The 15,183-nt window shown below is 40.8% G+C and overlaps 1 protein-coding gene across 1 annotated transcript; it reads right to left on the bottom strand.

The window, feature by feature from the left end:
* Positions 1–1,011: 1,011 nt before the first annotated feature.
* LOC306826848 (cysteine/serine-rich nuclear protein 1-like) lies at positions 1,012–8,188 on the bottom strand. Its single transcript, XM_079348377.1, has 5 exons — positions 7,999–8,188; positions 5,619–5,818; positions 3,734–3,996; positions 3,348–3,650; positions 1,012–2,536 (listed from the first exon to the last, which is right to left on the bottom strand). Exons 2-5 carry the CDS (start codon positions 5,815–5,817, stop codon positions 1,553–1,555), a joined length of 1,749 nt encoding a protein of 582 aa, XP_079204503.1. The 5' UTR covers position 5,818; positions 7,999–8,188; the 3' UTR covers positions 1,012–1,552.
* Positions 8,189–15,183: the final 6,995 nt, after the last annotated feature.

Below are 15,183 nucleotides of genomic sequence, written 5' to 3'. Positions count from 1 at the left end.
CAACGCGACCACAAGCTGCGCATGCGCAACTCGCAGACTTTTCTGCGCCGTTGCTGAAAAACGGATTTGGCCTTTACACCTTCTGCATTAAAACCATTTAACTTCATTTAATAGCCCCTGTAAAAGTAGAGGAATGGTTCACACACTCGTTCCAGAGGTAGAACTCAGCACAGCAATATTTTTTCATGTGTCGTTTTTGAAATGGATATGAAAAAAACTATTTTTACCACAGAATTACCTAAATCATTCCAAAAACCAAGAGTAGTGAAAATTAAGGCCTCTCTGAAAGGGACAGCTCCTTCTTTATCACATGTAGGCTAACTCTGGTAATCAAAGATCACAGTGTCACCAGAATTGGACAGGAAGTTCAATACCATTTTTCAATTTCTTATAATATACACACTTACCATATATTCAAAAGGTAAGTATGTCAAAGTCTGTCATTTTTATGTAGGACAACTCTCATACACATCCACAGCGCCCCATTGTTCAGGTCGCCCTGAATCATTGGCTCCATTAGATTCTTGTTACGGTGGCAGCAGAGGGTCAAGAGCAAAGCCAAAAAACTGATTTAATGATTGGATTCCTTACATGAAAAATGACAGACTTTAACATACATGCCTTTTCAAATTTTGTTTCAATGTTGGTCTAAACCAGAAGACACTGACAAGCAGAAGAGTGGAACCACCACAAAACAAATACAAATTGTGACAGAATGACTTTCTTTGTGTGAGCTAGTTCCTGGGTCTTAATGCTGTTTGCTGTTTAAAGTCCAGTTCTTTATTATTCCAACATTATCTATGCTTCACTTGCTAAAAACCCCGGATGTCGACCAATTATAAGGCTTCACAGCATTTCACAACAGATTTCCAACATTTGTCTTCTTCTCAAGTGCCTTGATGAACATCATTGTTGTCTTCGTTATTGCTCCTTATACGTTGTTGGCACAGCTTTACATGTGGATGAGATGAGAGAAATACCACTCATTAATCAAAACAAACTGACACCCGGTTATAAATAAATAATAAGGCTTTATTTTATAACTCCATTACAGAGCTCTTATAAACATACTGTTGAGCAAATATTGAAAAATTCACATGAGCCAAGCAGTTAAAGTGGATTTATCCCTCTTATACCGTGGCCAGCAGCCAGGAAAACATGGGTATTTATTTTTGATATCTTGGATAAGACTTTCTCGAATTTGACCTTTTTGACCTCTTTACTGACTTAAAAGATGGGATTAACATGCAATGCCAAAAAAGAGGCACTGCTTGTCTAATTCACATGTATTTACTGTGGCCATGGTAGAAGAAATGAATTATCATTATAAAGGTCCAGGGATATACAACGACACATATATTATTTCTTCAAGTGTGATTTCAATATAATAAAGGCAAAATTATTTTTAGGCAATAGATAAAAAATATACAGCTTTAAAAAATATTTCATCAATCATTCTTTGTACATTAAAATATTCTTACAAATACATACAGTGCTTCGTACATGAACACCTTTTACACAGTTTCTTTGTCATCAGAATGCCTCAGAGCAGCTATAAAAGCTGAGGACTGACGAGCTGCTCTGGGCTCGGCTCAGTCAGGCCGATCAGAGACTCCAGGAGGTAGGTGCTCGACTCGTACTGTGGCAGATTCACTGAGTTGTTCAGCTGGAGGTGGTAAAATCTGTCTGTGTGTCTGTGTGCTTTGAAAGAGCTGTGCAGAGGTCCAGATGTGTAGTCGCAGTCGAAAAACTCCAGGTCGGAGTCGGAGGAGAGACTCAAGTCCATGTACATGCCTGAGGTATAGTCCATGGTGGGGGAGGGAGTGCGGGGGACGCCCTCCAGAGAGTTGTCGTCAAAGAAGTCTCTCGCTTGGTTTGCGTTCTCATCAAGGCAATCTGTCAGCGAAGTCCTGCTCTTGTTATCTGTGAACATGTTATCTGTCTGAGGTCCTGTACTGTCTGTTTGCATGCTGTAAGTGGAAGGCTTTCTGCTGTGCTGTGTCACTGCTTCTCCTATGTGCCTCAACTGACTGCATGCAGAGAAGTTATTATTGTCAGAGTCATAGATGTTCAGGGAACGTGACAGTCCTGCATCAACTTCGGGGAGACTCTGATTCCCATTGAAGCCTCCTGCTGCATCAGAGTCAGAGGAGGATGAAGAGGATTCAGTCATGTCGCTGCTGCAGCTGTTCTCCTCGGTCACCAGGCGCTCTGAGCTGAAATGAAAAGAGGGAGCTGTTGGCATGGTGAGAGGGTGGCCGTCTTCCTCCATGCTGAACCTGTAGGGGCAGCTTTTGTGCTGTTCACTCTGCGACTGAAGGCTCTCATCCTGGTCCACATGTTCCTCAAGCTCCTCTTGAAGTCCTGTCTGGTCCTCACGGCTCAGCGTTTCATTCTGCAGTCGTCCCTCCAGTTTGAGTCTCATGGCGGTGTGAATGTAATGAGTCTGCACTCGTCTGGAGTTAAACTCGATGCGGCCCTGAGTGTTTCCACAGCCATCCTTACTGCAGCCACATGGGAAGCTGAAGCGGTCCACCTGTGCATAAAAAAAAACATCAGACAGAAAATTAGCTGAGGGTAATCAAATAAATTCATAGGATAGAAAAGAAAATGTTAGAACAAGTGTCTTTTGGTTGTACTTTGCAAAGATACAATAAAAACTCATCACATCACAGTCAACACAAGACAAACAGAAAAACACATTTACTTATAATCACAACAGAGGAGCACTAAATGCACTTGATAGCACAAGTGCATGTAAGGTGCATTTTCAAATTGCAAGGGTTAAATCATTTTTTAATAAATGTTTACGACCCTTTTTTTTCAAAAGACAAATTTGATTGGCTCGCTGCAATCTCACACAATAATCATAAATCATTTAGATTTAAAGTGCAGACATCAGTTAAGTAGTTAATGTGAGCTTAAAAGTAACGGTCACACAGTTGAATTAAAATGTGAAGATCAGTGGAAGTCGTTAAGGTTGGCAAAACGTTTGATGTAAATAGTTGAAAAGTTAATGGATAACAGTCAGAACTGTAAGTCGCATGTTAACAGTAGAAAAGGTTTGGTTAAAGTACACAGTGAGATAGTTCATTATGTTTAGAACAAAGAGAACAAAGTTGTAACTGTCACTATTATAGCTAACCTTTACAGGTAAGCGTTCACCTGTAAAGGGTGTTCAGTGTAAGAACTGCTGGTCTTAACAGAAAGCAAATTACAGAGATGGCTGTCACAGTCTGACGAGTGACTTCACTAAATGTGACCTCAACTTGCATTTCACAGATTCACATAAGATGATTACCGACATGAAACCTACAGGTGAAGCAGTTTTTGTTTCTCTATCGTACCTGACACTTGATTCCTGCCAGACTGCAGGCGCAGGTCTCGGGCTCACAAAAGCCCTGACAGTCACATCCACAAGCCTCTCTGGACACTCTCAGGGCTTGGAGCTGCCTCTTCTCCTCCCGCTCTATACGCTTCACACCGGCAGCCAGGAGGAGAGCCTGTCGCTGTCTGGAGGAGTACGGCTGCAGGAATCCTCCCTCCTCCAGCTCAGCATCACTGACGTGGACGTCCGTGTCTCCAGAAAGGGTTCGATCCATGGAGAGCCTCTCTGCTTCTCGCTGCTCGATGGCTCCACTCGTGATCAACTGGAATCATAACAAAAGTCCAAAATAAGACCACTGCAGTGTCGAGGAGTATTGCAAACTAATCCAAACTGACATGGACTCACTTTGTGATTGGTTGCCTCGAACCTCTCCTCGCTCAGTCTTTCCCTGAGCCTCTCTCTGTGCCTGCGCCGTTGCTCCAGTGCATGCTCTGACACCGTGTACCTCTGCATGCTGCTGTGTCTCTGCACCATGCCCAGGGTGGCTCCTCCTCGGCTCGGCACGCTGGTGAAGCCCTGACAGCGTGGGAAACTGAACACTGTCACCTGATCAAAGCGCACGTTGCTGTGTGAGTTTGAAAGCCTGGGCCTCTTCAGGATGGACCGAACTGATTGTGAGAAGACGACACAACAAAAGGGAAAAGTGTGAGGCACTTTGAGGTTATAGTTTTTCATTTATTTTGATTTTATTTTAAGGTGGTAGGAATACATAACAGATGATTTGGAAAGCTTGAAGGTCCTGTTAGAAGTTTCTGCCTGGTTATGAAATAAAATACTGATACAATTTGAACGATCAAGAAATGCATCATTTCTAGTTAGTTTTAATCCCCATAAGTGCGACTGCAGGGAAGGTGTCTTATGAAGTACGATGCAGCGCACTACAGAAACAGACTTGTCAAAGCTAGAAATTCACTGATTGTAACTGATTGATTAAAAATGTACAGGACAAGATCAAGAGTTACAGGATGAGGTTCACATGCGTGTACATGGGGCGCAAAAACATTCAACACAAACTGCAAATTCATGACAGAAGCTTTAAAGTGTAATAATTTAGTTTAGTTTAATAAAGGGGGGATTGTTGGATGAAACCAAATCAATAATTGTATTGCAATGGTACTTCAGGAAAGTTACTGCTTTTTTATCATTTTATTTGAATGAATCTAAAGCTTTAAATGTATTGAGTGGAGGATTTTAAATTGCCTTGTAGCTGAAATGTGCTGTAAGTAATTTATAAATAAACTAGTCTTGTCTTGCCGCCTTCTTTAAATTTCTCCCTGCGTTGATAAACTGCAAAGTTTGAGTGGATTTTGACACGAGGTCTATATTGACTCTTCACCTCAGTCTAATACTAAAAACCCCGACAAGAGGTCATTAGATTAAGCACAAGAACAAATGATTCCTTTAAGTAGAGGTTCAGGCTTTGGTTTCTGCAGCTCTCTGAGTGACCACTAGGTGACGCATTCCAATGCTCCAGTGTCCTGGGTGAATAGTTGAACATACATGTGTGGAGGAAATACCAGACATATGCAGCAGTGAATAGATCAACAGTGAAGGAAGAAAACAAGAAATGCTCCACCTGCTGTTCTGTGGAAGTGAACCAGAACGTTATTAAAAGCCACTCTACACTGACTCTCCTGTACTCCTCTTTCTTCTAGATCCGTTACTGTTTGTTTTGACAGTTTGGCTCTAACAAATGATCGAAACCCCCCCACACACATAACTGAGGCTGAACTCTTGTTCCAAAAGTCAGTAAACAACTGAGGGCAGCTGACTAAGCTGGTCTCAGCTGCTCTGTGTCTGAAAAGCTCCACACTGTGGCACTGTTTGCACCATGACTCAGTGTGACTGAAAACAACAAGCCTGTATTTCAGACTGTACAACAATGACTGCAGAGTATTCGGTTATTGGAAGTCTTATGTGCAGCTTGGCTGATAGCTTAATGACACCATACGATATGACTTGCTTCAAAGGGAGCTTGCTATTCAAATGGATTCCACAACATCCTATTGCTCAGGCAAATGATCTCCACCTGATTGGACAGAGGATAGTCATTCCCTGAGCATTATCTGGAGCTGCACTAAGTTAGCGTTTTCATACCCACACTGCTGCAGGCTGATAAGAGACACTCCTATAAAACAGTGATGGAAACAAGCGGCTGATAAGGAAGAGGTTTGCATTATTTGAAAGAGGGGCAGAATAAACCACAGCGGTTGTGGGTGTGAAGACTTACGGGGTGAACCGGGTGAAGAGAGACAGCGAGCTGTGACATCTTGGCTGTTTTCAGATGGGCTGCTCTCCCCATCTGACTCCCACTCTGAGGAGGCAGGGGAGGAAGAGGAGGAGGAAGAGGAGTAGCAGGGGTTGTTGTCTACCTCTGTGAACTTTCTCTTCAGGATGCCTCTCATTGTTTGGCCGTGGTTGAAATACATTCTGTGTGAACACAAAGAATGCACCGATCAATATTCATCCAAACAGCAGCACTTGTTTCCTCTGAAAAATAAATGAACAAATACTAAAGGAACAGCAACACTGATGTGTTTCCCTCTTCTGTTTAAAAGCTGAAATGTGCACCGTCTTTTTTTTTAACAAGTCAACTGCTGAAACTCTGCTGGTCGAGCCGCTTTCATCCCATCAATTAGTTGAAATGAATGACATCTTGATAATTATCGGACAAACTATCGTTTCACATGAAATCCTGCTCCCCTCTTCTTACAACCAGCTGAGCACTAAACACAGAGTTTAAAAACTGAACAGTTTCTTCTCCCTGCAGAGTAATTAACATTCCAATGATTCCTCAAGTTTTTGGTGATGAATACTTGGAAACGGAGCGTCCAATGGCTGCATGCTGAGGAACTGAGGGGGTGTGATGGTTCAAGTGGCTGCTATTTTTGGATGTGAAAAGGGAAAAGAAATCCAAACAGGAGTTATTTCAGGGTTACAAAGCTCAGCAGGGCTGTCCGCTGCTGATGGGGAGAAGAAAACATTCAAGTGGATTATGTTGTAAAAAAGAGTATTAGTAAAAGACAAACAGTTATTACTGTCTCAAATTTTTAACACGGTTTAACCTTAAGATTATGGGCCAGTGACGACAGTAATTCAGGCAGCTGACCAGGATTTAGACCGGCCCCTCCTCTGGTCCAAAAGGGAAATATAGGGAACCGTACAAAAGTCAGTGAAAACAGTACAGCATGTGTGTTTCTAAAAGAAAGAGAGCTCTGGGAGAAGCTTCTGATTGTCTGTACCAAGCACTTCAACTAGTGAGGCAATGTGCCTGTGTGTGCCTGTGTGTGCCTGTGTGTGTGTGTGTGTGTGTGTGTGTTCACTCCGAGTGAACAACTTCCTGGATCCAACAGCAAAGAGGTTAAAACAAAAGACAGCTTCTTGTTCACACTGTGACTCTCATGCATGGGCAGATAGGGGTTCATAGCTTTATCACTACATGAAAAAAACACTGTGGCACGTGAGTGTGACACTTTTTGATACCTTGAGTTTAAAAGTGACAAAATCTCCACAAATCACTGTGATGATTTGAGAAACTACACATCAGTCATATTTGAAGCTAAAGCTGCTGTAACAGAGATCACTGTTTAAATAACACACACACAAACACACACATTAGAAACCTTTCAGTAGTGAAACATTGCCAATGTATTAGTTCAGTGTTGAGGACTTCACATGCTTTAATTACAGTTTATTAAAGTAATTAGGTGTCTGGAACTTTTTCTTACCAAAAAGTTGATCTTGTTTGAATTTAACACGTATTTTATTCAATATCTAAAATCCTGGTGTCATGACAACACTTGTGGTGTGATTGCTAAATATCCCTAAAAACACAAGTGACATGACTTTTCTAAATAATGTTGCAGTGCAGTATAGTTACAGCCACCTCATGTTCCAGTTAAATCACATTTATTACACTTGATAACTTGAAGAGAGGATTTACTGTGCACGTGGGTATCCACTGAGACCACATCTATAATTTAATGGTTCAAGGCAGAAAAAAAGCACAAGTGCACGTGCGCGTGCACGTGAAATAGGGGGGAGGGGGGCATATTTTTATAGTTCACTGAAGTAGATAAAGGCTGCAGGCCATTGTTGTAGTGACGCAATTTGAGGGGATAAAAACTACAATGACGCAGAATTAGTTGATTTAAATCCGCACAGGAATTTTATTGGAGGAGACCATGAGTAGTTTTCTATTTAACATAACAACAGTTAATAGGCAGGTGACCTCCTCACCCCCTCACACAGCCATCATCAGCCACAATGACAACACCCCCCCCCCCCCCCGCGTCTGTCTGTCTGTCTGTCTGTCTGTCTCATACAAGTGCAGCCTCTTTCAAACAGAGCAAACTTCTTCTGCCCTCTCACAACAGGACTGCAGACAGAGCAAAGTTTGCTTAAACATTTCCTCTCCTTTTCCTTACCAAAGCGAAGACGTCAAACCTAAAATAGACGGTTCACCAACATTTCACCGAATAACAGAATTTTAAGATACATAAACACTGAGACATAAAGATCTAAAACGATAAGGCTACACATTTAAAAGAGTAACTATTTGTTAAAAACCCTTATCGTGAATAAAGAATGATTGTTTGTCAGCTACTCACCACAAAGTAAAATGCAGCATAATAACAAAGCAGGCTGTAAGTTATGAGTGTAGTCCTCGGTGCTGCCAGCTGAGCATTATGAGTCCCTCTGTGTTTCTGTGAAGCTTCACAGAAGTACCAGTGTGAACATGAGAGGAGGACTGGCTGCTGGGAGCTCCCAAAGACACATTTAGCAACAAGAGAACACCTCCACAATGAGGTTTGACAGATCCCGCACATGCGCACAACTGTCAGGATAGAGCGGGGTTATTTTTTTTATATTCAAAGGAGTATTCCGATATGACTTTTAGAAGGTTATGGCAGCTAGTTCGCAACCCAGAGCAAGGCTTACAGTTTATTTTTTTGAGTTAAATGCAACTACAAGCATGAATTGCGCCTAGCTAGACATAGCCTAAATCCCAATGTAGGCCTGTTAATTAGTAAAACGTACATTTCGGCCATTATAGCCAAAGTTTATTCACTCTTGCTCAAAAACAAACGTTGTGTTTTAAACCTTAAGGCTACAGTCAAACATATTAAACTTCAAACGCACTCCTAAAGAATCTCACATTTAGCCGGCTAACACTTCTGTCTGACATAAGTAGAAGTGGTTGAGACAGGGAGTCATCTCGCCTCACATGTCTCATCTCTGTGGCTCCCCGGCTGCTTTGACGCAGGCGGTGACACACGCGGAGGAGGGAGACGTAAATGCTGTCACTGCTTCCTACTGTACTGTGTGTGTGTGTGTGTGTGTGTGTGTGTGTGTGTGTGTGTAGGTGTATGTGTGTGTGTGTGTGTGTGTGTGTGTGTGTGTGTGTGTGTTACAACCAGTGATGTAAATTAATAACTTCGCTACCTCCAGCTGTTGATAAGCACAGAGCTTTTAACAACAATGATAAAACGAGTGAGAACACATTTTTTGTAGACTATCTACTTGGATCAGTTTTCTCTTTTTGAAGCATATGAAACAAAGAGCTCAAATATGTTCATGGTGGATTGAATAATCACAATACCCCCAAAATGTTTAGCTTCTCAGAAGTGTGTTACAATCAATTGTTTTATTTGGAGACTTTGCCCGAGATTTTATTTTATTTTTTTTACTGAAAATGTTGCTCTGAAAACAATCAAAGTGGTTTGACTTCCCATCTTTGGCATTTAAAAAAAGATTTTTAAGGCATTTTTAAATCTAGGGGTTAATTTTGTGTTTTACACGATCTGTGGTTTCTTTCCAAACTGTGTTTTTATTTCCTGTGATTACGACACCCGACTGTCTGTTCGTTTGTGTCTATGTAAACTGCCTTCAGGACCATTTTAAAATGCTGATCAGACCTCTAATAAAGACGACATACTGTCTGGTATTCATCTTACATCATTGTAATAAGTATCACTGCTGTACCTCTGTAATGATTTGAATCAGACACACTCCTAAACTCCTTGAAGTCTGCAGCACAGTGAAAATGTAGAAAATGGGCATTAATCAGTTACAAGCAGTAACATTGTGTTGCTTTTATTGTAATCTTTTGCACACATGTACTGAAACAATGTATTGACTCAATGAATGAGAAATTCCAATCCGTTGTGATTTGAACTGAATGTTTTGAAAAAAAAAATATATATATATATATATTTCCAATAGCAAACATTTTAAATTCCTAATTTCCCTGATTTTACAGATAATCCCAGGACACTCTGAAGGAAGTCAGAAAATAAAGTTCCGCACCTCAACAACCAGACATACAGAGCCAGGGCTTTACAAAAGGACAAGTCAAAAACACCAGTGATCTTTGGCCTCGTCTTGATCCACATCAATGTTTATTTTGAAGAAAAATACGCAGACAAGCAAAAAAAAAAAGCAGTTATCCAAAAACTTGTGCTGTAGGAAGAATAACTCGTCCCCAACCTCAGAGCTCAGTGCAGGTGTGTTATGAAAGTGTGACCCACTTTGGCTGGGATCACTTTAGTCCATGTGTGTGTCTCTCCCACTGACCTGCATGCAGAGTAAACACACGGGGAGTCAGAGCAGCAGGAGAGCGCACAGTGAAGCTCAAACCTCAGTGAAATAACTGTTTTAGTCTTTAAGAAAATGTTGTAAGGGAGAGTTTGCAGCTTGAGGATTCATGCAGTCTGTGTATCCTCTCTCTGTGTGATATCACTTTGACTTACTAATAACACATGATCAAAGTGCTACATGAGGCTACGTGTCTATTTATAGCACAATTACACCGCATGTCCAAAAATACTCTTTGTGCAATACGGTTGGAGTTTCCTGTTCCTTCTGCTGGTTGTTACCACGCACAGTGTCACATCTCCGACCACACAGACGGAGCAGGACGACAGAAAGAGATGAGTCATGAAGGAAAATAATATTTCACTTCTGAAGCCCTCCAACTGTCTTGTTAGGCTTAAACATACTCTGATACTATTTCCTGTAGCTATTACAGTGTGCCTGACCCAGATTTATAACTTGTTTTACTTGCATATTTTATAAAGTAATTAAGTCATTATACTTATTGTGTGTGACAGATTATCTTGTGTCATGTCCCCCTGTACTCACACAAAGAGTAAACCATCACTGTTCTCTCTGTCCAGAGTCCACGTTACATAACTTATAGTCAACCTACATGTACGCTGCCTCTCAGGTTGCTGCCACTGGCTCGTGTGTCCCCGTTTCTCTCCAGTCAAGCTGGGCGAGCGATGGCCCACATTCACAGATATACTGACATGGTTTGACAAAGCTTCAGGCATGTGAAACTCTGTCCCAGTTCCTCCTTCCTCTCGGAGGATAAAATCTCAGAGATTTAACCCCTTTGAAGTGAAGATACGTGTCAGATTTCATCAACACAACAACAGGAAGTAACAGGTAGAGATTTACAAGCACTTAGTCATGTGTGGTGCAAAACACTTTCTTACAAGGTATAGATAGATAGATAGATAGATAGATAGATAGATAGATAGATAGATAGATAGATAGATAGATAGATAGATAGATAGATAGATAGATAGATAGATAGATAGATAGATAGATAGATAGATAGATAGATAGATAGATAGATAGATAGATAGATAGATAGATAGATAGATAGATAGATAGATGATGTCATTTTGTGTGACTCCATCACGCTCGCAGGAGAAGATTAACCAATCTTCTCTGTTTTTGAGAACTGAAAGGCAGTGAATCATTACGCCTTCATTACCTCATCATTATCAGCAGAATACTTTCATAGTCCATTGTTTTTCCTTTTCCCCGTCAGAGGGATACTGTTTTTAAAATGGAGCCTCTATGTTCTTCATGCTGTGTAATCCCTTTAAACATGTCATACCTGAAGCATTGATAGACAGTATTTATATTGAACATAAAACAAATTACAGCTTGGATTCCAATTTCAACGTTTCTGCATCAAATGTAATTATCTGATCTATGCAACATGTAAGGTTAAGACTCATTTCAATTTCTCTGACATCATTGAAAACAAACATGATGTGAAAATTACCAAAATACATCTGTAATGATGCGCTGTTTGTTATTTAACCTTTATCAAACCTCGTTGCTCCCAATGAGATTTAAATCTCTTTTCCAGTTGACACCTGACCATGACAGTGAGCAGGAAAAACATAAAGTTACAGACACTCAAAGTGACACAAATTCACATTTACAAAATACTCTATTTTTCATTGTTACCATTTAAATCTGTATCCAAGGGATTAGCTTTAAGTGGAGCTTCAGATTTAAAATGTTTAGATTAAGGAATCAATGACTGTTCCAAAAACATCAATCATCTTTCAACAATTGTGTTAATCTCTCTTTTAAGAGATTATTTAAAAGAAAACAAAGTATAACAGATGTACTGCTTTCTCTGGGATCTTGCTTTTCACAACAATGTTCATCCATTCAAAGAAGCACTTTTCTAGTTTGTCACACATTGTTAACATCTATTTTATTTATATTCACATCTTTCTCATGAGGACGAGATTTGTTTTTTCAAAAACAACATCCTGTTTTGCTCTTGTGCTTACAAAATGATGTTATATCAGCTTTTCTACGTATGGAGCACTTGTTCCTTTTACATATACTGTAAGTGGGTTTAAAAGTGATGTCACACAAGCATTATCTATGTTGACTGAAAATATGATGAAACAACTTTGACAGTTTCTTTGTTTCTGTTTGATTCTCACTGGAAAACTCTTCTGACTGTTTCAACGTAGCATCAAACTGTTCTCTCGTATTGCTGCATGAAGATGGAGGATGTACGTTTTGCCTTTCACCTCAACTGTGTGTCAAACATCTGACACAGGCTCTAATCTCACTTTCTCTACTCGGAAAAGGCCATCAGATAAGACTTTGGGTAAAATTTCACACCCTTGACGCCTTGAGTGATGTGTCAACTGTCATCCTTTTGTGTGTGCACTGGTATCAGTTCAGGGTCTGATACCAGAGAGCTTCCTGAGGTACCCTGATGGCCTCGTGCCAGGTGCACGGCTGCCTGATCCTGGAGGAGGTCCAGGACAGACACTGTATCTCTGAAGCTTACTCACATGCTGTGCAACACCCTGAATTTGCTCTTTGAGAAGGTTGAAAATGTCTACAAAAGTCGTGCAATAGGATACTGTACAAAATGTTAACTACCAGTATGTAGCTGTTGGGTAGTACTATATGATACACCTAGACATGATACAATACCACACTTCTCCTGAGCTCCTGCTGTAACTGTAAATAATCTTTATTTACACTGCATAACCTGAGATAAACTTACTATTAAATAAATTCATTTTCTTTGCAGATGGGCTCTTACACTTATGTTGCACATGAAGCAGTGTTCAATAGAGACGTAATGTTATATTGAATTCGCAGTATATGATCTTGTTTGTAATGGTCATTTTGCACATTGTTTTCCTACAACACATCCCCCATGCTTCACTCTTACAGTATTGTTGTAAAGTGTAATCAAGCTGCAGCCCAGAGTGCAAAGTAGGTTACACAACTGCAGTTTTTAGCAGCAGTGATCTTATCTGTCGCTGCATGTGAGCAGTGCAGGCTGTAACGGCCAAGCAGCTGTGTGATTGGGTTTGACATTCCCCCTTTAACAATGAGCCTCTTGTCAACATTAGCCAGAGAGCAGGGGTGACCTTTCTTACAAACACACAAACCGGCCTGTGTCATGCAATGTGGACACAAGAGGCATTTATTTTTCCCCGTGAGAAGATGGTAAAGACATACCTCTCATTATGTGCTTGTTGTTTAACTGATTGTACAGACTAAGGAAGTGTGTGTGTTTGTTTATCTGGCCTCTGTTGAGTCCTGCAGAGGGAGCTCCTGCGTTCGCTGTGAGTTGCAGCAGACTGAATCCTGCTATCAGTGTTGTCTGTCACATGTGACTCCATGTGAGGCGTCCACAGGAGCACAGAGAAGCAGCAGGAGGAGGAGGAGGAGGAGGAAGGAGACCTGCACTGTTCTCAGCTGTTCAGGCCAGAACTGACTGTTCTATAGAGCTGTGTGGGTGAGACTGTCTGACTCCCCGCTCCCTCCCCTTCATGCTCGATCACTCACTGACTGCCTCTCTCTCTTTCTCTTCTTGTATTGCAGCTGGTGAAACACATGCACTGAAGTCTGACAACACAACTTAAAGCCTCGTTTTAACACTGGACTCCACTGTTCTTGCCAATGTGTATATTTACGTGTTAATACAAAGCATTTAGGCTTACTACTACTCCTTATTACATAAAGATGTTTGCAAAGCACCCGGAAATCCTCTTAATATTTATAGCTGTCCATATGCACTCTCTTTGATGAGTAACTCAACAAATGTTTTGTCAACAAGCAAGTTGCTCTTTCACCACATTGTGTGCTTCAGGGATTGTTGTTCTTCTGGCGCCATCTTCTGATTGTCAGAGGACATTAAAGCCAAAAACAATCCTACACGGTTGTGTTTTTTTTCTCCACGATCATGAGCAGTCATGATGACTAAGGACATGAAACAGGCTGCCAAACACCATCAACACACAACCTATAAGTGTCTGAAAACCCTTTTCAAGCCAACAAAACAATAACTTCTCTTCTGCAGGTTATTTTGTTGGACATGTGAAAGCAGTATGAACATAATCGAGCGTCCCAAAATAATTGGGAATAAATCAATCCAAAGTAAACTAAACCAAAACCTCCCCTCACATATCTTCTTGTGTTATTTGAGCTTCATTGGATGTTTCGGTGATTTTTCATTTTTGAGAGTCACATTTAAATGAAAACTGTCATCCATCCTCTTTCTTCCCCACTTTGTGTTTAAGTTGTAGCTGGTTTAGAGAGCCAGACCTTTGCCAGATGTTTTGAATCTGAAAGACAGTTACAGATATGATTGTGTTGAAGACAGGTGTGATATAAAGATCTCTCTTTGTTGACGATACACTCACAGGCCTCTTTATTAGGTACAGCTGTTCAACTGCTTTTTGTTGCAAATTTTGAATCAGCCAATCACATGGCAGCAACTCAATGAATTTAGAAATATAGACATAAGAAGATCTTCTGAAGTTCAAACTGGACAAAAACTTGATTTAAGTGTCTTTGAACGTGTCATGGTTGTTGGTGCCAGACGGGCTGGTATTTCAGCAACTGCTAATCTACTCGGCTTTTCACAGAAAACCACCTCAAGAGTTTACAGAGAAAGTTCCAAAAAAGAGAAAATATCCAATCAGCAGCAGTTCTCTGGACAAAATCTCCTTGTTGATGCCAGAGGTCCGTGGAAAATGGCCAAATAACCACTCAACAGGTCCCTGTGTAATAATTGAGAGTCATTTAAACGCCTACCTGAACATTGTTGCTGACCATGTCAAAACCCTTTATGATAACAGTCAGCTCATCTTCTGATGACTACTTCCAGCAGGATAACACGCCATGTCACAAAGCTCATATCATATCAAACTGGTTTCTTGATCATTGAGTTCACTGTATTCAATGACCTCCACAATAACCAGATCTCAGGCCAATAGAGATCATCTTAGTGATGTGGTGGAACAGGAGCTTTGTCTCATGGCTGTGCAGCTGACAAATCTGCAGCACATTTGTATGTCTATCATGTCAATATGGACTAAGATCTCAGGAATGTTTCCATCACCTCGTTAAATCTATGCCACAAAGCATTAAGGCAGCTCTGAAAGCAATCGGGCTTCCAACTCGGTACGAACAAGGTGTGAAAAAAAAGTGTATGTGTGTGTGTG

This window comes from Symphodus melops (genome assembly GCF_947650265.1).
Source record: "Symphodus melops genome assembly, chromosome: 7".
NCBI classification, from domain to species: Eukaryota; Metazoa; Chordata; class Actinopteri; order Labriformes; family Labridae; genus Symphodus; species Symphodus melops.
This window is presented reverse-complemented; position numbering and strand designations above follow the sequence as displayed.